General features: G+C 41.7%; 1 protein-coding gene across 19 annotated transcripts in view; it reads left to right on the top strand.

Moving 5' to 3' along the window:
* TACC1 (transforming acidic coiled-coil containing protein 1) overlaps window positions 1-23,242 on the top strand; it is a 118,899-nt gene that overhangs the window by 81,323 nt on the left and 14,334 nt on the right. For 6 of the 19 annotated variants that reach the window (XM_045460062.1, XM_045459979.1, XM_045459998.1 and 3 more), the window contains 5 exons: window positions 7,318-8,419; window positions 10,696-10,731; window positions 12,031-12,091; window positions 13,974-14,181; window positions 16,996-17,048. In XM_045460062.1, coding sequence (XP_045316018.1) covers window positions 7,626-8,419; window positions 10,696-10,731; window positions 12,031-12,091; window positions 13,974-14,181; window positions 16,996-17,048 — 1,152 coding nt within the window. In that variant the 5' untranslated portion in view covers window positions 7,318-7,625. The remainder of the gene's footprint in view (window positions 1-7,317; window positions 8,420-10,695; window positions 10,732-12,030; window positions 12,092-13,973; window positions 14,182-16,995; window positions 17,049-23,242) is intronic. The other 13 variants (XM_045460076.1, XM_045460015.1, XM_045460082.1 and 10 more) reach the window with 5 other exon arrangements.

The following is a 23,242-nucleotide window of genomic DNA, read 5'->3' as shown; positions in this document are numbered from 1 at the left end:
GGTAAAAGGAAAGTAAGTTTAGGTAAGAAGAGATTTTTGTACTTAATAAGAAGGATTCTGGACCTCAGAATATGTTTTATGTCTTTATATGTTTCAATTGAATAACTTTGCTTTTTCCATGTAACATGTCTTAGGAGTTCCTGCCCTGTTAGCACATACAGATCTACGTTATGGTTTAACCTCCCTATAGTATTCCATTGTGATGTTGCGCATGCAGTGATCTTTCAGTGCCCTGTGATACTTTATAATTGCCACAGATCAGTGTGCAGGAACCAGCACTTCAGTGAACATCCTCATTCTCATACATATGTGTATGGCCCTCTTTGTGAGCATAATTAAAATAAATTCCTAACAGTGGCATTGATGAGTGAAATAATCTATTCTCTTTTTTTTTAAGTTTATTTATGTTGAGAGAGAGTGAGTGCATACACGTGTGAATGAGGGAGGGGCAGAGAGAAAGAGAGGGAGAGAGACTCCTAACCAGGCTTGAACCTACAAAGGGTGAGATTATGACCTGAGACACAATCAAGAGTTGATGCTTAATCGACTGAGCCACCCAGGCAGCCCTGGCCATTAAAAAAAAAACAACAACAAAATTGTTTGTTTGTACCGTTTATCATGCAGAATTTATTCTTTATTTCATTTGTTCGGTGGAAAGCACCAGGGATGTTTTGTTGTGTTTTTTTTTTTTTTTTTTAATGGGAGGTGGGGAGGAGCAACCATCTGATTGCTCACTAAAATTGCTTGCTGCCTCCAATTCATAGGTTCCTTAAAATGGAGTTTCTGTCTGTATGTTCTCTTTAATCCTCCTTTTGATTGTATGAGTTTTTGTTTGTAAAATGCTCAGTCACCGTGCCTGACACTGTAGTCAGTGCTACTTCCTCCCTTTTCTTCCCTCTCATTGTTCTCTGACTTTACCCCAGGCCTTGTGGGTGGCTGCTTGTCTGGCCCCGAATGGGGCCAGCCTAAGGCCAAGGTCACCACGCAGGCCAGCAGTTTGCATCCCCCTTCAAATCAATGTTCTTTAAATATCCAGCAGTTATTAGAGAAAAGTTCCATGTAAGGAGCCTGTGAAGAAAGATCTGCAGACTTAGGCCAAAGTTTGGTTGTCCCTTGACCTTCTGCTGCGCTCTGCACGACAAAATCTGAACCACTGTCCAGAGAAGGAAAATATTTACTCCAGTTTGTTCCTGGGGTTTGATTCTCTCCCCAGGGTGGTCTGCCTAATGTCCCGTCCTGCCACACCCGGGTGCTGGCGAGATCTGTTCCCCCACCCACTCCCACTGGGTGTTTAGCGTCCCTTCAGTCCAGTCTTGATGTCAACAGGAATGACGTAAGGGGGCTGAACTGTGTTTGAATGAAACCTGCTTGAATTTATGTTTTAATGAACGCTCCCTCTCAGAGCTTTAGTCCACACTTTAAAAAGTGCTTAAAACTGTACTTGCAACACATTTTTTTTTGAGCATTCTCAAAGGTAACAAGCTTTATTCTTAGATGTTAAGATTTTTTTCCGCCGTAGCTGAAGAGTTTTTAAACTTCAGTGAGTGTAGTGATCAAAGGGGGATTGAGGTTATAACTATAAAGTAGTGAGAGGAGCCCTTTTGAGGACCCTAAAAAGTGGTCCAGAAATACAGTCTTCAAGAACAGTGTTTCCTAAATGCCAGCCAATAAAGAAGGCTGTTGGGTTTTCTCTGTTGGGGAAACATTTTCTTTGAGTTTCGGGGGCTTTGTGGACCCTCTCAAAATTTATCTGTGAACACTTCTTAAATTACTTACTATAAAAGTCACTCATTTTCATGTATTGGTTCTCAGATTCTGTTTTAAGGACTTAGAGTCAGACCTGTGTCTTCAACTTGGATGCGAAAGACTGGATTTGAGGTTAGGAAGAGGCCAGGTGTATGTCTGTATGATACAGGAGGCCTGTTCAAATTTTGGCAGCTTTCTCACTTTATATGTCAGGTATTCAGGAATCCATAAAAGGGACCTTCTGTAGCTAACGGACAGGGGCCGATGGACAGATCTAAAAGGAGTTTCTAGACAGTGTTTTACCAAAAAATTAGAATCTGAGGGGGAACAGACAAGCATGTTTGAGAGTAATGCCAAATCTGAAGTGTTAATACATGTTGTTTTCCAAGTGGTTCTGTTTTCTCTTTTTTTTTTTTTTTTTTTTTTTTACCGTTTATTTATCCTTGAGACAGAGAGAGACAGAGCATGAACAGGGGAGGGGCAGAGAGAGAGGGAGACACAGAATCTGAAACAGGCTCCAGGCTCCGAGCGGTCAGCACAGAGCCCGATGCGGGACTCGAACTCACAGACCGCGAGATCATGACCCGAGCCGAAGTCGGACGCTTAACCGACCGAGCCACCCAGGCGCCCCTGTCTTGTCTTCTCTTAAATGAGATTGTACATACGAAAGCAGCTAGCCAGCAGGTTCTCCGTGTATGTTAGCAGAGTATGTTTCTCATCCTCAAAAATACTGTTGTTAATAGCACGTCACCGTCTGAGGCTTTTAAACTGTTTTGTAAGCCTGTCTTCCAACTTAATATACCTTCAACATACTCCAGTTATGTTCGACTCCAGTATGTTGAAGGTATATTACACATACACAATGTCAGGCTGCTACCCCAGCCTTCAAAATGTTGATATTCTGTGCCTTTTCTTTTGAAAATAGGATAAAATGGGGGGAAAACCTTTTTACATGAGAATAGCCTATGTCCTGAGTAAGCATAAAAAGCATCTATGTTTTAAAGCACCCCTGGGCGATTCACACAACCTTCTGTCTAGATTTAAGAGAGGCTGATAATTGAAAGGAAGAGTTTTGTTAACAGCAACAAATGTGGCAGAAGTGGAAATGTCGCTCTATTTTTGGATTTCCTCTGTGTTTGCTTTGAACTCATCTACTGATCTAATCTCTTCAGTGTCTGTGTTCACGAAGCTGCCAGGCTGTGCAGTGCTTGTCAGAATCATCCAAACTCATCAAACTCCTTTCAGGAAGAGAGCATCTCAGCACACCCTGGAGGAAGATTTTTAAGGAATACAGGAATTTTGTAAAAATAGAAGGATGAATAGAGGTAGGGCAGTTACATAACAGTGTTTGCAGATGAAAAGCCAGCCCTGACTGCTGTGGCTAGAACCCTTAACTGGGAGAAGATTGAGAAGCGGAACCTGCCGGGAAGGGTGGCGAACTTTTTGCTCTGTGGTAGCTGAGGTGTACATTCTCTTTTAGGGCAGCACTGGGTATGCAGGCTCAGCGGGCCCTGGGAGACTTGGCTGATTCAGAGTGCAAATGTAAACCAGATCTTACCCAAACCTACCTTTTTGAGTTTCCTGATTTGTTTTCTTGTTTTACATTCTCACAACTCCCAAAACTGGTGAGCAGTCCTCTCCCACCCACTCTGTCCCACCCCGCAGTACTTTCTAGTGGTGACTGAAGATACCGGACCAAGGTGGGGTCCTCAGGGACTAGGTGCAGACTGGGCATGTTAATTTGCCTGCACTGGGGTGGTGTCTTCCAGGCGGGGCTCCTTCAGCTGTCTGCTCAGGCTGAAGTCAGTGAGGGGCGATGGTTTTCCTTCCCCATTCCACCGGTGGGTGTCTCACTTCAGAATGCAGCCGATAAAACTCCTTAATCCTTAGAGCTATGGGGCTGGGCTGGGCAGCGTTAGAACTTCTGTGTGAATGCTGAGATCCTGCTCCTTTGTTCCTCTTTGGCCGGTTTCAGGCTGCCTGCCCTGTCCCTCACGCTGTGAGGTGCTCTCCCTCTCTCCAGTTCTTAGCTTGGGAAAAGCAGTTGATGGAGATGGGGACAAGAAGGGAGGACCTAAAAGGAGTTTCTGCCCTTTTTTAACAGAGAAGATTAGGGCAGAAACCAAAAGCTAGGAGAGAGGTCAGTGAAAGGTCTCCCCTTGGCCTTTGGAAGGCGTCAGGTTGATGGTGAAGGCGTCTGCGAAATAGCGAGAAGAGGTTCCAAGAAGTGGGTGGGTGGGAGTCACACTGTACTGTCCTGTCTGTAGCCTCGCCCTCCCCTCACATTCTCTCAGGTTTGTAGGAAAGGACAGAGGAGTGGGGTGTGGGGCTCAGGGATCCCACGAGGGAGACTGACGGTGAATGTTAGTAAGTCAGTGGCAAGGAGAAGACATCAGAGAAATTACATAACAAATTTGTATTGTGATCAGCTCCCAACATCACACAGGAAAGTAGAACCTCCATATTCCCACTGCTGAGATTAAATAATTATCAAGATTTTCTCAAGACTTGCTTCCAACATTCCCTTTTTCTTCCTTTTCCTTTTGTTTTGTTAAATAAAGCAAATTCCAGGTATCAGGTCATCTGTGTCAATATGCATCCCTAAAATATTTGGACACATAACTATGATGTAATTATTAATAATATCTCATTTACAAAGTTGGTTAAAATTCAAATTTCTTTTAATTGAGGTATAACTGATATATTAACTTCAGGTGTATACTGTAAAGAGTCAGTACTTGTATATTTTGCAAAATGATCACCACAGTAAGTCCAGTTAATTAATATCTGTCACCACACAGTTTCAAGATTTTGTTGTTGTTCTTATGGGCATACATATTTCCAGCACTTTGAGAAGGTCATCAACCTGTAAGGTCCCCAAACCCCATAGTTTAGGGGTTTTTACCCATACTTTGGCATCGTTGATTAAATCACTGGCTATTGGTGATTAGACTTCACTTCCTGCTTCCCTCCTCCCCTAAGGTGAGGGGGGGTGGGTGGAGCTGAAAGTTCCAACCTTGTCTACTGCTTGACCTTTCTGGTGACCAGCCCCCATCCTGAAGCTAGAGGGGCCACCAGTCACCTCAGGAGCATAAAAAGACACTTGTCACTCCTGAGAGTCCAAGAGTTTTAGACCTGTGTTGGGAACCCAGGACAAAGAACAAATGTATATTTTTATTGTACCATACATGTTGAATCTAAAAAGCTCATGGTAAGCACCAAAACTTAAAGTAAGTGATAACTGTCTATATTTCGATATAATCGAGATTCCATTTTCTGTAACTGACTGGATGCTAGGTTATGAGCAGGGGTGCTTAGACCTGGTGCTTCTCCCTGAGCCTACAGCATCTGGATACATGTAAATCTTTGCAGCGCTGGGTTTCTGGTGATGTGTTTTCATTGTCGCTTGTCTACCCTTCCCCATCAGCACAGAATTCATAACAGTTCAGATGTGTGTGTGTGCTATGTATATATCTATCCACAGACATGTTAAATTTTTGGTACACTTTAAAACATTCTTGTTAAAATTTTGTGTGTAATGCAGTTGAGTTGAAAATATTTTTATTTTGAAACTTTTCGCAATTGTGCAACAGAGAAGGTAGCACAGTGAGAACTCCTGTATACTCATCCCCAGATTCAACAGTTATCAAGATTTTGCCACATTTACTATTTTTAGAAAGAAATTCTTTTGATGTATGTTAAAGCAAATCCCAGATACCATGTATTGAGAGCTTTCTTAAGATTACGGTATTAATAATAGTTAAATGTGTATTTGAAAACAAAACTTACATTGGACATTGATAGAATACCTGAAGCATCTGTGCAGAATACAGTTTGTAAGCCACTGCCTACCTAATTGTAGTCCTAAAGGAGTTTTGTGAAAATATGTGTGGGTGGTTTAAAAAACTCTTCCTGTGGTGCTCACTTTTTTGTTCCTGGATTAGAAGTAGGGCTAGAAAGTAGGATTAGAGGGTCATCTCTGAGTTTCTTTAATTGTTTGTTTGTTTGTTTGTTTTGTTTGTTTGTTTTGAGAGAGAGAAGAGAGGGCTCAAGCAGGGAAGGGTCAGAGAGAGAGGGAGAGAGAGAATCCCAAGCAAGTTCCACACTGTCAACAGGGAGCCTGCTGTGGGGCTTGAACTCATGAACCCATGAGATCATGAACTGAGCCTAGCTTAACCGGCTGAGCCACCCAGGTGCCCCTCTGAGTTTCCTTTAAAATCACAAGATACCATGATAATACCAATTTATTCGGTTTTTGTTGCTGCTATTCGATCGTTATTTCAGGTAACTAGTCAGGAAAGTACTATCTTAGTTTGTGCTTTAAGGAAATACCCTCAGTTTCACCTTCCTAATTGTAGCATTCCTTCTAATAAGACCCAGATTAGAAAGGATCCTTATTTTTCACAAGTGTTTTGAGAGAATACCTGGCCCAGTTTGAGACAGAACTTCTAAAAAAAAAACTTTATTATTGTATGATTTATGTCTTAGTAAAATAAGAACTATTGGTAGTGGTGGTGGTGGTTGCTTTTAAGTAACATTGATTCTCTTTTTAAGTTTTATTAAATCCAGTCGATTTTTCTTTCTTAAGTAAGCTCTATGCCCAACGTAGGGCTTGAACTCATGACCCGAGATGACCTGAGATCAGGAGTCGCATGCCCTACCAGTTGAACCAGCCATCACCCTGAGGCTGTTTGTTTTAAAGCCATTTCCATATCTGCTTTCTTCTTTCTTTCTAATGTTTTTGGTTTTGTTTTTTGAGAGAGAGATTGAGAGCATGAGCTGGGAGGTACAGAGAGAGGGAGACGGAGGATCAGAAGCAGGTTCTGAGCTGTCAGCGCAGAGCCCAATGTGGGGCTCAAACTCACAAACCGAGAGATCATGACCTAAGCTGAAGTCAGACACTTAACCAACTGAGCCACCCAGGTGCCCCTGTATCTGCTTTTTCAAATTAGGTTTTTTATTTGGTTTCTTTCAGTTTTTTAAGTCTATAGAGAAGTTACTCTGAGCAGGCCATGGTGGGTTTTTCATTTAATTTTGAAACAGTTCGATTATTTAAACTATAGTCTAGGGAAGAGAGAATACTTGTTTTTAACATCCAGAGATTAAAATCTGTGTACCGTGTAGCATTTGGACCCTGAAGCTGTCAGGCAGGCCCTGGGAACTGTGTCGGTTCCAGATCTGAACCCTCTATCTGAGCTGGCAGTGTCTCAAGCTTTTTCCAGACTGGTTACTTTAACCTGTGGAATGTTAACATCATATTAATATGCCTTGCAATAGTCTCACAATCTATTTCGTCTTTTCCTCAGTGGCTCTATTTGGTCTAATTATTATGTGTATAGCTTGGATAAAACATGTATACATTTTGGATAGGAAGATTGACTTTAGAGTGTAATACCAACTGTTCATTTCCAGGCTGCTCTGCCAACCTTGCTGAACCTTAGAGATGCTTAATAGAAGCTCTTAAAGAGGGAGGAATTTGCTGCTTGTCTGGGTGGATTCAGCTAGTAGAGAGTATTTACGAACGCCAAAAAGATAAGTCTTTAATAGATGGCTTTTGTGTTTTGTTTTTAGAATCACAAGAAGTTGATGAACAGCTGGTAGCAGAAGTGGTTGAAAAATGCTCATCTGAGACTTGTTCTAGACCCTCAGAAAATGAGGTGTCACAGCAGGCTATTGCTTCTTACCCAGTCAAGGATTTCAAAGAAGAACCTGAACATGATAGTAGCAAAATTTCAGTAGTGAGGCCATTTTCGATAGAAACCAAGAATTCCACGGACGCCCCGGCAGCTCTAGGAGCAAAGGCAGCTTATGGCTGTCTAACTGTGGTCTCAGGCGAGGCTTTGCCCTCCAGCACACCAGAAGCCATCCCCGACAAGGCAATGACAGAAGGCACCATGGGGGTGACGCTGGAGGCCTCCACAGAAGCTGACTTGAAGGCTGCCAGCTCCTGTCCAGAGCCTGTTACCAGCAGAAGCAAGCTAAGAAAGCCCAAACCCGTCTCTCTGAGGAAGAAGACGATTGGTGAATTTTTAGAGGCTGATGTTGCCCTAGAGGGCTCACCTCTCCCCCAGGCATCCTATCAGTTCTGTGCTGATGAGATGGATGGGAAAGCAAATCCTTTGCTAGGAGGCACCAGGATCCAGAAACCTCCTCCTGACACTAAGGAGACCTCGAGTGCCCCTGGCAGTGACACCAACGACTCTGGAGTTGAGCTGCTGGAGGAGTCCAGGAACTCACCTCTGAAACTCGAGTTTGATTTCACAGAAGATGTGGAAAATGTAGAGTCCAGGAAAGGCCTTCCGAAGAAACTTGGCAGGAAACTGGGTAGCAAACTGCCTCCCAAGGTACAGAAAGATAGCGTCAGTAAGCCAGTAGGCGCCAAAGGTGGGGACCAGCCTGCAGACCCAGCTGCAGACAGCGCTCCTCCCTCCCAGGCATCTGCTAAGCTGGCTCCCAGCCAGTGGGATAACCCCAACTTCAGTCCCTTTGGGGGCCTCTCCGCTCTGCAGAACACCCCCCCTCTCTCCTCTAAGGGCTCCTACCACCTTGACGAATCCATGGATCCCTTTAAACCAACTACAACTTTAGCAAGCAGTGACTTTTGTTCTCCCGCCGGTAATCATATTAATGAAATCTTAGAATCACCCAAGAAGGCAAAGTCGCGTTTAATAACGTGAGTGGCGACGGGTGTGGGTGTTGTGTTCTGTGTACTTTCTGAGTTTGGCAGCCAGCTGCTTTTGGTTTCGGTGAACCGAAGTGATCTTTGAGGTGCATCGGGGCAGACATGCAGCTTAGAGCTTTATGCTATAGCCCTCACTGTTTTGCTTAACTCTGGGGTACAGTTAGAAGTGCCAGAGTTGTCCTTGGTGGGTGTCTGCTTTGTTTCTGAATCCTCAGCTTATTCGGCTGACCTCTCCCACCTCCACACCTTGGGTACATTTTTCCTATTAAAAAAAAAAAAAAGAAGAGGAGTGTACAGCAGGCAGAGATTTGATGGTTTTCAGAAATCCTATCCAGGCTGTCAGGAATTGCTTTATATACAGAATTCAAGTGTCAGTGCTGGCCACCATCTTCAGATTCTCTGGATAAAAGGAAAATTCCATCTCTCCGGATTGATTACCGGTCTAATATCAGTAACGTGCAAAATGGTCCCAAAAGGTCTTATAGAAGTCTTTCACTTAAAACAGAAAGCTGTGACTTTTGTTACAAACAAATCTACCACGAAAAGTTGCTAAGAATTCTCATGTCTCCATGTTTAGCTTATGGCTCCATCAGTACGGAGGTCAATTTGCAGTAAGAAGCAAGAATATTTTAAACATTCTTGTAAATCTGACTTTTGTTGTGCGTTGTCTCCCTCCCCCTCCCCTCTTTTCTGGGAACGCCATAACCACTTTTGCAGGGTCCTTGAAGTTCCCAGAGTGATCAAGGCATATTTATTCCACGTAAAGTTTCAATTTAAATTTGTTACAGGGTTACCTTTTCACAGAACTTGAGTTGATGACAATATATCCTTTTGTGACCCTGTGACATTTTACTAAAAATAAAGTCAGACCAATGACACAGAGGATGAAAAGTAAAAGGGGAGAATGAGAAAAAGTACTGTTATTTCCAGCTGTCACTGTAGATGAGTCAGGGAAATAATGTTCAGCATTATTGTGACCTAAAGGAGTATGCTAGTGTGGTGTGATGAAGTATACTAGAGAGAGAAGTTAAAGAGCAGAAAGCATCAGGACCAAGAAGCTTGAACCATGAGAAATCCTTTCTTCAGCAACCCCAGAATGCCTAAGGTGATTGAAATGTCATTAGTAGCTCTTGATTTGTTCTTTGGTCATATATGAGCAGTTAAATGGTTGCTGAAAAATATTATTGATCTGGGGTCCGCCAGGTGCCCTTCTGTGGCTGAGGTTAGTTACCTGTCTAGACAGTGCTTGGGGTATGTGTTGGCCACATCATTGCCTTGGTGCTTCCTGTGCGGTGCTTCTGGCTAGCAAAATTAGTAAGGAGTCCTTGGGAGCCTCCCTTTCAGTTGCATGTTGAAGCTGTATAGCCAGTACATTCATGTTAGATGAGACTAAATCTGGACCAGAGGGAGGGAAGTTTATCGTACACCAAATTTTCAGTAGCAGGAAGTACCCTCTCAGTCCTTCCACCCTCACCTGGTAGCATTTTCCTCCTGTTCTGTTCTTGGTGAGTGAACTTCTTGGTTTAATGTACCTTGTAGATTTTTTTTGTATGTCTTATATAATCAAACCTCTTATCTCCTTGTTCCTTCTATAAGAGACGGTGTGTGACCTCTTATGTAACTTGGGCTTTGTTTAGAAAATCCCTTCGTTGGTAAGAAAGACTGGAAGTATGCATGTGGAAGTAGAAGCAAGTGGGGAGTTAGAGGTTCTGTTAACAGGTCACTTGTATGACTTTTTAAAAGATGCATGTAATTGGCATCTCAGATTCTCCTCCTGTGAAGTAGAGACATCATACTCTCCATGATTGGTATTTTGTGGATCAAATAAGTTAATGTAAAACCATTTTAAGCTTCTTGGTGATACACACCTATAGTAGTTATGAGCAGATATGTTGTCCACTATTGTTGTATTCATGCATTGCCTTTAATCTGGGTGACGAGACATTTAAATGTTCTCAGTAGTGAAATAATGTTGGTTTTTTATATTCACAAATATTTGGAAGTTTACTCTTCCTGTATAAATTTGGATATGAGGCATTTCTGAGTGTTTCTACCACTCTTACTGCATTAGAGAGAGGTTCCTGATAATCATTCGCTCACCAATGGTAACATTCATGAATACGACATCTTTATTTGTGTCTCACCTCATAGAAAGAATTTTGCAGCCTTTACATCTACCAGACTACAGATAAATATTCCAGGCTTTACATGATTTTTTTCTCCATCTGTCTGTCTCTTTCCTGTCTCTAATTTTGTTGGTGCATCAGGACTACTGAACAAGTGAAATTTCTCTGTTTTCTGTTGTAAGTACCCCGGCCGTTTCTGTTCGTCCCTGGGACCTTTGGCACGTCCTCTCCCCAGACCATCTCTCCATAGCATGTTGGCTTCTGTATCTGAGTTTGACTTTCTGATGATTTTTTTTTTTTTGCATTTCATCTGCCACTTCATGAGTCAGCTTAGCCTTGCAATCGTCTGTACCTAACGGAGTGGAGACCAACCTTCCACCTTAGGTGCGAGAGCTTGCGCTCCCCAGCTCGGCACGCCTCACGTGGCGCTTTGATAATGCGTGCTGGCTTGGCCCCCACATCATCCCGACAGTGATTGGAGGGACTGACTGCTCTGCGGTTGTTGGAAATAACGGACTTCTTTGATAGGATAAGGTTGCTGGCTTGGAGCAGGGGATACATTTCAGAAGCAACTCAAATTTGGTGGTTTGGTGGCAGGGGGTGGCGTTTAGTAAGAGTATTAGGAAAGAACACCAGAAACTAGACAGTAGTCGTGCACATTTTGGGAACTTTGTATGCTCGTCTTGCCCCCCACACCCAGCCCCATCCCGCCTGCAGAAGAAGAAAAAGTTGTAAATGTATTTATTTTGTCAGAGTGGCGTTTTTACTGGAAATTTTAAGTGCATTAAAACAGAACAGTATCTGAACCAATCCTCGGATCATAAATTATGTGCTAGTTAAAAAATAACAGGTGGTTTGAGTTTTCCCCAGTTCCAGTCTTGGCACAAATACTTGACATTTGCTTTCCATCTTACTGCTTCATAGGAATGGTAACAATTTACGCAAATAGTTTTATTTTTGTACTTTCTGTTGACCACAGTTCTTCTCTGTCAGCACACAGGTCTGGAACTGTCCTATCAGACTTATGTGGCTTCTAGTGCAATAAAGAACTTTTTTAAAGAATCTGGTCCAGCGTGGTAATTTTTCTAATGAATGTCAAAGCCAAGTGAGTTGGGATCAGATGAACCGAATGTCTCTAGGTGCTAAGGCTACCTCTGAAAGGCTTGGTGGCATGTAATCAGAACCCGTAGGGGTCAGAGTACTGGTGTGTAACATCCCACAGAAGCATATGAGGAGGTCTTTTCAGAGAGTGAGCTGAGCTACACTTCATTGCTTGCCTTGTCTCTTGGGAGAAGATTCAGAGACATAAAAGGTCTCCCCCTCTCAAATGTGTAGATGTAGAACTTGTGTGGTGCTGTATGCTTTCGCTTCTCTCTGCACACATTGCTGTCTCTGCGCCATCTCATAGCTTGGAAATTGCCAATGTGATTCCAAAATGGCCTGTTTTTGTTTTTTGTTTTTGTTTTTCCTTTCCAGGAGTGGCTGCAAGGTGAAGAAATATGAAACACAGTCTCTTGCTTTGGACGGGTGTTCTCAGGTGAGTCCATGCCTATTGTCAGGATGGCTCTTAGATCAGTGGCCCCAAAGTGGTGTTTGTATCCTCCTGGGGGAGCGAGGGGTAGGTTAACGAAGAGTTTGCGGTGGGTGTCTGAGTATCTAGTTTTGAGGAAACCAATTTCCAGATCCTTAACTTCCCACAGTGACCTGAGAAGGCTCCTGAGAACATAGGAACCCTTCATACTATCCTTTTCCCACTTCTTTTGAGTAAAGTTTTCTTTCATTCTAAATCTTACTAAGGTGCATTTGATGTCTGGGACATCAAACAAAGGGCAGATTTGAAATATTGGTGTATATTTTAAGAAAGTGAAGGACTTTAATAACTTCTTTTAAAAGTCAAATGGTTTTCTAATTCATTGCTTCCAATGAGGTAGGAGAACCTGAGATGTCACCTGATTATTGAAAATTACCTTTGACACAATGTTATATGTCACTTATATCTCAATTTAAAAAATAATTTTTGATTATAGATTTGTTTGGGTATGTAACTTGGAAAGAGTTTCAAAGAATTGAAAGACATTTCTATTACAAAACTTTTTTCTGTTTCACTTATTTATATAAATAGGCTTAAATATATAAGACTCTTTACTGATTTATAATTTAAAAAATGAAAAACAGGAATAAAATTCATGCAGACCCTTATTTCCTTCTAGCAATAAATATTTGTCCATGACCATATGAATTGAGAAACACAGAAAATCAAGCACGCAGACCCATCTGATTGGGATAAGATCCTTTTTAAACTATTTTAGCATAACCGTGATTACAGAAACGCATTCACTGGTTAACAGAATGCATTTTAAGTTTAACTCACTTTACACAGTTTGGACCAAAAACTTGGGTACATGGCTTAAGATTAAAAACAAACAAAAAATGATTTGTCCTCTGATTTATTTTTTCATCTATTACAAGTGTGTAATTATCCACTTTCAAGTGCTGCTAAAGTGGCAACAAGAACCGTGAGAAATTTACCTTTGATTTGATTCAGAAAAATTGCACGTATCACACTGCAAAAGTTTTAAATAATTGATTCAACAAAATGTAATCGATACAAAAGTAGAAACTTTTGTATTTGATAGTAGTTATCAAAAGTTGTGATATTTTTAGGATAAATTGTGCATCAGTTAATTATAATGATTAGCTCTTCAGAAGCAAAAATGTTAATACTTAAAGACTTATTGTCATAGAATTTTTTTTTTAATTTTTATCTTTTTTAACTGAGAAAGATGGTAGGGAGAACTTTAAAAGACTTTCAAGCATATAAATGCTTTTTTAAAGGATGATTTCTTGGAGGGAGTAGAGTGGAAGTACAAATTCAGAGGGGAAAGGGTATGATGCAAATTCTGACTATTAAAGCTATTGAGGAGCGTGTTCGTGCTTGATTTTAAATAGACGATAGAGTATCATCAAATCACTCTGGTAACTAGATTGAATTAGGCAAGGCCAGTGTTTAAAGTGTACCAGATAATTGTATCCTTTGCAGTTTTTTATACCTATGCTGAGATGTTTTTGGATGTCATCTGAAAATACAGTGGGGTACCTAGGTTTTCCAAAACAATTCAAGATGTATATGAGTAAAATATTTGAAAACCGTTGCCTTGGACCACTTCAGCTTCTTGCTTGTAAGTCTGGGTGGGCTAAAGGTTAATTTTTCAAACCTCAGATGTGAAGGTAGCTTCTAGGAAACATAGCATTCCATGATTGAGAGACCCCAGCTTCCTCTTTGATTGGTACCAAATCTGTGGTTGAGTCTTGTCAGACATCCGTGCGGAATGGTGGCTGTCCTGCCCTATTCCTGAGACATCGCCATCCCCGCTGTTGGTCTTCCTAAACGGTAGCATGTGGTGTGTTGCATTTCCCAGGATGAAGGAGCAGTGATCTCCCAGATTTCAGACATTTCTAATAGGGATGGCCATGCTACTGACGAGGAGAAACTGGCGTCCACTTCATCTGGTCAGAAATCAACTGGGGCCGAGGTGAAAGGTGAGCCAGAGGAAGACCTGGAGTACTTTGAATGTTCCAATGTTCCCGTGTCTGCCATAAATCATGCGTTTTCATCCTCAGAAGCAGGTATGGAAGCATATGTTCATCTTTATAATGTACTTAAGCCTAGAAATGCCTGAAAGCCAATGCAGGAGGCGCTTTAAAGAGATTAGAGAGAATTGGGTCACTTGGAGGATAGATGTAGGATGCTGGTCTATGCTTTGCTTCTTTACCTAGATGAGGGGCACAGAAGGGAGTCTTATCAAAGAACCAGAGACATAGGGATGAGTGTGGCACAAGGCACAGGAAACACCGACATATGAGATGACTTGAATTTTGTAATAATTTCTTTTAATGTGGTCACATCTCAAAATACAGTGGCCTGTAGCCATGTTGTGATTGTTCAACTTACAGAAATAATAATATTTAACACGTATAATGGCTTACCATGTGCAGGAATAGTTCTACATGCTTTACATGTATTAGCTGATTAGTCCTTGGTAGGTATTATTTTTTTACCCCATTTTTCAGAGAAGGGAGGTGAGACATAGAAGTTAAGTAGGTCAGCCAAGGTCACTTGAGTAGCAAATGGTAGAGAAGTAGGATTCGGAGACTATATTTTCAGGGATCATTTCTATAGTTCGTTACAAGAAGTAGGATTCGAACCTCGGCCATCTGGTTTCATGGTCTTTTGGCCACAGTGCTGATGTGGGAAGAGATTGCTTTCATTACTAGAATATTACACATTTTCCTGTTCAGGGATGTAGTAGATTGAAATTGACCAATATCCTAAAAAATCTTTAATGTTCTGATAAGAACTAACTAGACTAACCTATGCTGAAGCTTCTTACTGTTGAACTCATTAGAACATTCTAGAGCTAAGGTCCCTTTCCAGGCCCCAAGTTACATCTGTGGCCTTCAACCTGACTTGTGAAATGTTAAGAGCCATGTCCCTGACTACCTTAAACATTATTATTAACATCTCAGATTTTCAGCAATGTAATTTGATGTGGGGACTTTTATACTTAGAACTTTAAAAATCACAATCAAACCAGGGAAGTAGATGACTTTGGGAGAGTTACTCCCTCGGCCTCTCCCTGCTGCCCAGGTCGCAGCTTCCCATCTGTAAAGTACACATGCCAGGCACTGTTCCAGCTTTCTTCCCAGGCCGCTTTCCCATCTGCACCCCTCTACCCCAGTTATGCAGGATAACCTTGAGTACTCTTGTACCTACGTTTATATCTTACATTTGAAATACCTTTCTTTGTCATCTCCTATAAACATTCTGCCCATTCTTTCTGGTTTCTCTCCAAACTGTTTCTTGGCTTCCACCACGCTTTATGTTCCCACCACATTTCTTCTTACCGTTTCTATTCCCCATATATTTATTATAAAAGTTGTTTTTGATGAACTTGCTGAGGTTAAGGACTATGAGTGATTCCTCTTTGAACTTCCTTCAGTAGAGGAGCATGTAGATATTTGAATTATATTCTTCCTCACTAGAAGGAAATTCCTTCCAACAGAAATTTCTAGAGCAGGGGTTCTGTTAGCTGTAGTGCTATCCTCAGAGATAGTGAATAGCTCGTGCTACCGTGTATGTAACTGATCAGCCATGTCCTGGGAGCAGGCAGAGACTGTGGTCATGCAGAGGGGTGGTAGATATGTGGAGGTGGGAAAGGAATACGGGCTGTCAGGTGACTCAGGCAGAGTCTGTTTCCTGGGGAGAGTCACCTTTGCACTAGGTCTTGATAGAGACGTACACGGATGTGTGCCAGGGAACAAGAATCTCTCCCAGGGATGGGAAGGAACCTGTCATGTTGGTGAGTGCCCAGTAGTTCTCTGTGACTCTAGGACAAGTGGGAAAACGAGGTTGTACTGGGGAATCTGGACCTGATCCTACAGGTATAGGGGAGCCATTGAAGGTTTGTAAGCAGAATAGTGATGGTCACTTTTGTGTGTTCAACAATCCACTATTAATAGACAGTACACTTAGATAGTAATTTGTTGTGGCTACATGGAAGATGGTAGCTTGAAAATTGTGTGCCCTTTCATATTTAACATTTTTTCTTCAATGAGTACACATTCCTTTAATTAGAAAAGGCATAGTTGGGGCGCCTGGGTGGCGCAGTCAGTTAAGCGTCCGACTTCAGCCAGGTCACGATCTCGCGGTCCGTGAGTTCGAGCCCCGCGTCGGGCTCTGGGCTGAGGGCTCAGAGCCTGGAGCCTGCTTCCGATTCTGTGTCTCCCGCTCTCTCTCTGCCCCTCCCCCGTTCATACTCTGTCTCTCTGTGTCCCAAAAATAAATAAACGTTGAAAAAAAAAAATTAAAAAAAAAAAAAAAAAAGAAAAGGCATAGTATTTTTTATTTTAATGTTGCCTTTGGTGGTGGTAGAGTGGAAGGTAGACTGGAGACGAGTTGGAAGGGTGTGGGGAAGAGAATGAATTTATATTTTCAGGCATTGAAATTTAGAGTTTATTGTTTTGTCTGCTACATTAATTAGTCTGAGGATACCCTCCTGGGCTGGAATTTAAATTGACTCAGACTTGGTAAGAAAATAGCATTCTTGTCGCTTCCTCTTTGTGAGATAGTCCCTTGGTTGGTACAACTTACAGAACTTTTCATGGACACAAGGTGGCAGCCTTGCTATTCTTTCCACCTGAAGATGGCGATCCTGTGTATGGCTGGCTAACCCCACACTTCCCTTCTGAATATTTTAGACATTTAACACAGACAACACAGCCGTCAACCAAATGCCAGTGCTCCCTTGAAAATCTTGAAATGCTGTTCATGTGTTCATAGACGTCAGTCTGGGCCTGCACTGAGGTTTTCAGAGTCTTTCACTAGGAAAGAAAGGAATGGACTTCTTGGGATAACTATAAAAATGACTCTCTGTGTTTTAGGCATAGAGAAAGAGACGTGCCAGAAGATGGAGAAAGATGGATCTACCATGACTGTAAGTTCCTACATTTGTGGGGGGCAGGGGGTGTAGAGGAGGTGCAGCTCAATCTTTTTTTTTTTTTCCAGTATTTTTTATTTATTTATTCATTTATTCATTTATTTATTCATTCATTCATTTATTTATTTATTTATTTATTTATTTATTTATTTATTTATTGAGAGAGAGCACAAGTGGGAGGAGGGGCAGAAAGGGAGGGAAACACAGAATCCGAAGCAGGCTCCAGGCTCTGAACTGTCAGCACAGAGCCTGACAAGAGGCTCGGACTCATGAACTGTGAGATCATGACCTGAACTGAAGTCAGACGCTAAACTGAGCTACCCAGGCACGCCTTAATATTTATTTTAAAGCCTGCGTTAATTCATTAAATAAACCATAGTCATTGTTTGGTGCTGGGGATGAAATGTAAATACAAGTTTCTTCACTTGAGCTCATAGCCTATCCTGAGATCTCCTATCCAGTGGCCACTGAGCGCCTGACCTGTAGCCAGTCTGAATTGAGATGTCTTGTTAAGTATAAAATACAACTAGTCTTTGAAGACTTAGTACAAAAAAAAAGAAAAGAAAAGAAAAGAAAAAAATGTTTCAAACTTTTATATTGATTACATATTGAGATGATCATATCTTAGATATATGGTATATATCTAACTATAGTTAGATATCTATATATATAGATATATAGATATCTATATATCTATAGATAGTTAGATAACTACATATTGAGATGATCATATCTTAGATATATGGTATATATCTAACTATAGTTAGATATCTATATATATAGATATATAGATATCTATATATCTATAGATAGTTAGATAACTATATCTGTATCTATAGATATAGTTAGATATCTAACTATAGAGATAGATATAGATATATAGTTAGAGATATATCTATAGTTAGATATATATCATATATCTAAGATATGATCATCTCAATATGTATTAGATATAGATGTATTGTTAGATATATATCTAAATATAGTTAACTATATTATTAAAATTAATTTCACTTATATCTTTTTACTTTTTAAATGGCTAGTGAAAATTTTTAAATTATGTATGCCTTGCATTGTGTTTTGTTTTTTTTTTAAACAGTACTGGTAGTAGATACAAAATGGAAACTAATGCTATATGAATGTTGTAATAGAATGTGTTCCAGGGCCTGTGGGAGCCAGAGCTGACTGCCTGTGTAGCAGGTATCTGGGAGGCTGAATTTGAGCTCATTAAAAGAAAATTATTTAAAACTTTATAGACTTAGAAAAACAGTACAAAGAATTCCTGTAAATCTTTCTTTCACTCATACTCTTTGAATTTTAATATTTTATTTAAAAAAAAATATTTTGAGAGGAGAGAGAGAGAGAGAATATCCCAAGCAGGCTCCGCACTGTAAGCATACATGGGGCTCAGCATGACCTAAGCCAAAATCAAGATTCAGATGCTTAAACAACTGAGCCACCCAGATGCCCCTGAATGTTAACATTTTATATAATCACAGTACAGTTAACAAAATCAATTAACACTGGTACAGTATTATTTTCTAACCTATAAACCACATTCAAATTTTGTCATTTGTCTCAGTAATGTTCTCTTTCTGGTGCAGAGTCCAACTCAGGATTGCATGTTGCATTTAGTTCTCAGGTTCTTAGTCTCCTATCATCTGTGATAGTTTTTTTTTTTTTTTAATAACTTTTCATTTTTATTGGTATTTACTTAGTTTTCCCTCCACCTCCTCATTGAACCCTCCTTCATTGTTTCATTTGTAAAATCTGTGATAGTTCTTTAGTCTCTCTATCTTTCCTGACCTTGACACTTTTGAAGAATACAGGTCAGTTTTGTAGGATATCTTTCAATTTGGGTTTGTCCAGTGTTTCTTTGTGATTAAATGCAGTTTATGCATTTTGAGTATGAATCCATCAGAAGTGACGTTGTGGATCTCAGTGTGTCCCATTATTGTTGGAATTAACTTTGATCACATGGTTAAGGTGGTGGTGTCTGAGGTTCCTCCATTTGAAAACTTAGTTGTAAAGAAAGAATAGGGTTTGCAAGACTGATAAGGTAGTGAAGGGCTTTCTGGGCAGCAGAGTTGCCCTGCACAAAGGCAGGAAGTGAGAAGCATGGCCTTTATAAGCAAGTGGAACTGTTAGTAATCTCATGTGATCACAGGGTACTCTACATAGGTAGGTGAGGGCCAGATCATCAGGGGCCATAGACATGGTGCCAGGAGTCTTAGAATTCATGGTAGAAGCAGTTGGGGACTATTGTGGGGTTTTAAGTAAGGAGTATCATAATCAGTAATAGTTCAAAGGATGGGCTGGAGGCTGAGAGATTTATCAGGTAGAACCATGACTGCTTGGTGAGACGACTTGGGAGATGTGCATTGCAGCTGGGGTGGAGGTGGTGGCAGGGGAAGGTTGGCAAAAGCCACCCAGGGTTTCTTCCTTTAACATCCTAGTGGTCAGTGTTACTGATAACCCACCCCACAAACCTAAGATAACCTTGGACTCCTCCTTCCCTCTTATTTCCACAAGCAAGATCTGTGGTTTCTATGTCCAGAAACCATATATTGCAAATTCATCTACTTTTCTTCAGCCCATGGCCACCACCAGTCTTTTTAAATATGGTGGTAAGGGGTGGTTCAGTCAATTGAGTGTCTGACTCTTGTTTTTGGCTCAGGTCATGATCCCATGGTTGCGAGATCGAGCACCATGTTGGGTTACATACTGAACATAGAGCCTGCTTAAGATTCTCTCTCTCCCCACCCCCCCCCCCACCCCCGCCTCTCTCCCCTGCTCACGTGCTCTCTTTGTCTAAAATGAAAGTAAAAAAAAAATAATGAAATATAAATGAAGGGAGGGATGGAGGGATGGAGGGAAGGAGTAATTTCCTAACTAATCCCCCTGTTCCCAGGCTTATTCTCTTATCCTTTTACGTAAGCCAAGGTGATGTTTTAAACACAAAACTGATCTTGTTACTTTCTGCTTAAACCTCTTGGTTGGCTTCCCCTGTCTTTAGAGTAAGTTCAGACGCTTCCTGTGGCCAGTGTGGCTTTCTGCAGTGGGACTCTGCCTTTGTCTCCAGCATCTGCTGTCTCCTCTCTCCCTCGCACATCTGACGCTTGCCTTAATCTATGGAATTTCTTTTAGTTCTGTGAAGCTACTCCTTGGAGTCACTTCTTGATTTCCCTTCTTTCCTTCTAACACTTTAAGCTTGGTGCAGGTAGATGACTGTTTGCTGCTACATTAGCACCAACCACAATAAATACTGTGAACACAGGAATCAGTAAATTAAGAATACAGTTGGCATCTGCCTGGCTCAGTTGGTGGAGCACGCGACTTGTGTTCTTGGGGTTGTAAGTTTAAGTCCCATGTTGGGTGTAGAGATTACTTAAAAAATAAGTCTTAAAAAAAAAAAGAATACAGAAAGAAAAGCAGAATTGTAGGAATTAATTTTTAGATCTGTGGCTCTGAGACATCTGTGGGACCAGTTTCTAAGTCCATTATTTCCAGGAGACAGTTCTAATAAGTACATAGCATGAGTTCAAGAAAAGCCTGGGTTGGATTTAATAGATTTGAAGGCCTTTGGGACACAGGATAATTGAAAAAAAAAATTTTTTTGCATCTTGACTAACATATATATAGAGAGATAACACATCACAACATATGCATTTGTATATTTATAAAAAAAAATTGTACAAAGGGCACCTGGGTGGCTCAGTTGGTTAAGCATCGGACTTAGGCTCAGATCTTGATCTCACGGTTTGTGAGTTTGAGCCCCACATCAGGCTGTCTGCTGTCAGCACAGAGCCTGCTTTGGATCCTCTGCCTCCCCACCCCACCCCCACTTCTGTCCCTCTCCTGCTCGTGTTCGTGTGCTCGCTCTCTCTCTCTCTCTCTCTCTCTCTCAAAAATAAGTAAACCTTAAAAAAAAATAAAAAAGGAAATTTAGAAAAAAAAGTTGCACAAAATTGTATCTGTCAGGGGCACCTGGGTGGCTCAGTTGGTTCACATCTGACTCTTGATTTTAGCTCAGGTCATGAGCCCAGGGTCGTGGGCTCAAGCCCTGGTATTGGGCTCCGTGCTGAGCGTGGAGCCTGCTTGGGATTCTGTCTCCCTCTTCCCCTCTCCCCTGCTTGCACGTGCTCTCTCTCAAATTAAAACAAACAGACAAACCAGTATCTACCTTTCTTTGTGTGATTTACTCTGATATTCTATTTCATTTTTTAATGCAGACTATGTGTCCCAGTAAATTGTTTTCAGGACTCACTATTAGGCCATGACCCACGGTGTTCCCAACAGGACACAGTGAGCAGTAGACGTGAAGGGACATGGATGGAGGAGGAGCCTGTGGAAGCGTGAGCAGAAGGAGGATGTGCACATAGGGTCTCAGGAGCGTTGTCCTCTCACAAGGGCTTCACGCATTAGTGACATATGTTTCTGGGTAAAATCACTGTTTTGGGAGCCGGGCCACCTGATTGCAGCACAGCCACTCTTGGGCTTCGGCCTGTCTTTCCTCATCTCTGAGAGGGAGGGGTGCCTGCCGTCCCCACCCACGAGAGGGCGAAACTACACGCTCCAGCAGAACAGCCTGCGTGTGCACTTGGGGAAGCCAGTTCCTTTTGAAGTTTTCCAAGTACTGCGGGAGCGCTTCCTTGTATTTTCAGTGTGTGATAATAACAAGGAGATGATTGAAGAAGGTTGTGTCAAGGGGACCAAGCATTGCTCTGCACGGCTGCAGATCTCTGTGGCTTACCCGGTTTTTGAAACAGACTGGTTCAACTACAGACTGGTTCCACTTCCGGATTCCCAACTTCTTCATCCATAGAACAAGAGCACCTGTCTGACTGGTCCCAGTAGTTGAGAGGATGAGGGAATTGGTAACGTAAAAGATGGAAGCTGCAAAGAGCTAGACCTCTATGAGATGGGGCAGTGCTGATAGGAAAAGGGTGGGAAGGTGAGCGAGAAAGAAAAATGGGGAATGCTTGCCTTTGGAGCCAGCTGCTGAACATATCCTATGTTGCCATCTTTTAAAAAGTAACACCAGTTGAACTTCCTGAAATTGGTGAATTTCTACTTCCTAGAATGTGGGATAGGTATTGCATGAAGCAATTACCGTATTCAGGATGCTCAGTGAAAGAGTCTGGTTAGCCTAGCATTCACTGTTTTACACCTCTCTGGGCTGCTTGGAAGTGAATGCCTTTGCGGTCTCATTGCCAGTGGTTGGTGGCAGCCAGGGTAAAATACCTAAGGCCAGAGGACAGTCAGTGATGGGTAGCCAGTCTCATCTTGTTTATCAGCTATTGGTCTGCAGCATTTTTCAAGTAGGAGTCAATTTATTTTATTGATTTTTTTATTTTTATTTTTTAGGACATCTTAAACTTCTTAAAAGTTAAGTTCATTTGGTTTTTCAGGCATGTCTCTGTTAGAGTGAAGTACCTGGGGTGGTACTAGTCCAGTGAGTTCAAGGGCAAAAGATGGGATGAACTCAGCATGCTGTGAGAGATTAATGATGCTAATTCTCCCACTGCAAGGAGCTGGGCAAAGAGGTTTCCATTGTGGCATCCTGCTCACTGCAAATCCTGCAACCAGGACTGTGTTGGGCTCCACTATCTACAGACAAGCGTTTTTTGGCCCTCAACTGTAAATGTTTTTTGGGGACAGGGAAGAGGATTAGGGGACATGAAAAAGGACCCTTTCGAAGGCCACGATTGATCAATTGGGTTGGCATCTTTGTTAAACGTGTTAGATTTCCCAGGCTAGGAAGAGATCCGGCGCAGTTTTTTGAGATGGTAGATTCTGTAGGCTTTCTGTGCTGTTTGATAAGCAATATAAAGGACTGAACAGTGTGAAAAACTGAATCCTAGGGTTCTTGAAAAGGCGGCTAAAATAGGCCATGGCCATAAATTCCTAAGAGCTGTTGCAGTTTGAGCCGTGAGGCGAGAGGCATGTGGCCTGGCGGAGGGGAGTGGCCAGGGGAGGCAGGGCTGCAGGCTGCAGAGCCCAGTCACCTGGATATTTCTGCCACCATCTGAGTTCTGTCTCCCGCCTCCAACAGAGTGCTGCCTCTTCCAGACACATTAAGTTGTTGAGCAAGCAGGCAGACAACTCATTCATCCCCTCACAAATGATTGAGATGCTGAACTCGAGAATAGACATTGATATTTTCCTTACTAGGAAAATTCTTTTGGCTT

This window comes from Leopardus geoffroyi, chromosome B1 (assembly GCF_018350155.1).
Source record: "Leopardus geoffroyi isolate Oge1 chromosome B1, O.geoffroyi_Oge1_pat1.0, whole genome shotgun sequence".
NCBI classification, from domain to species: Eukaryota; Metazoa; Chordata; class Mammalia; order Carnivora; family Felidae; genus Leopardus; species Leopardus geoffroyi.
The sequence above is the reverse complement of the archived record's forward strand: the minus strand, read 5'-3'. Positions and strand labels throughout refer to the sequence as shown.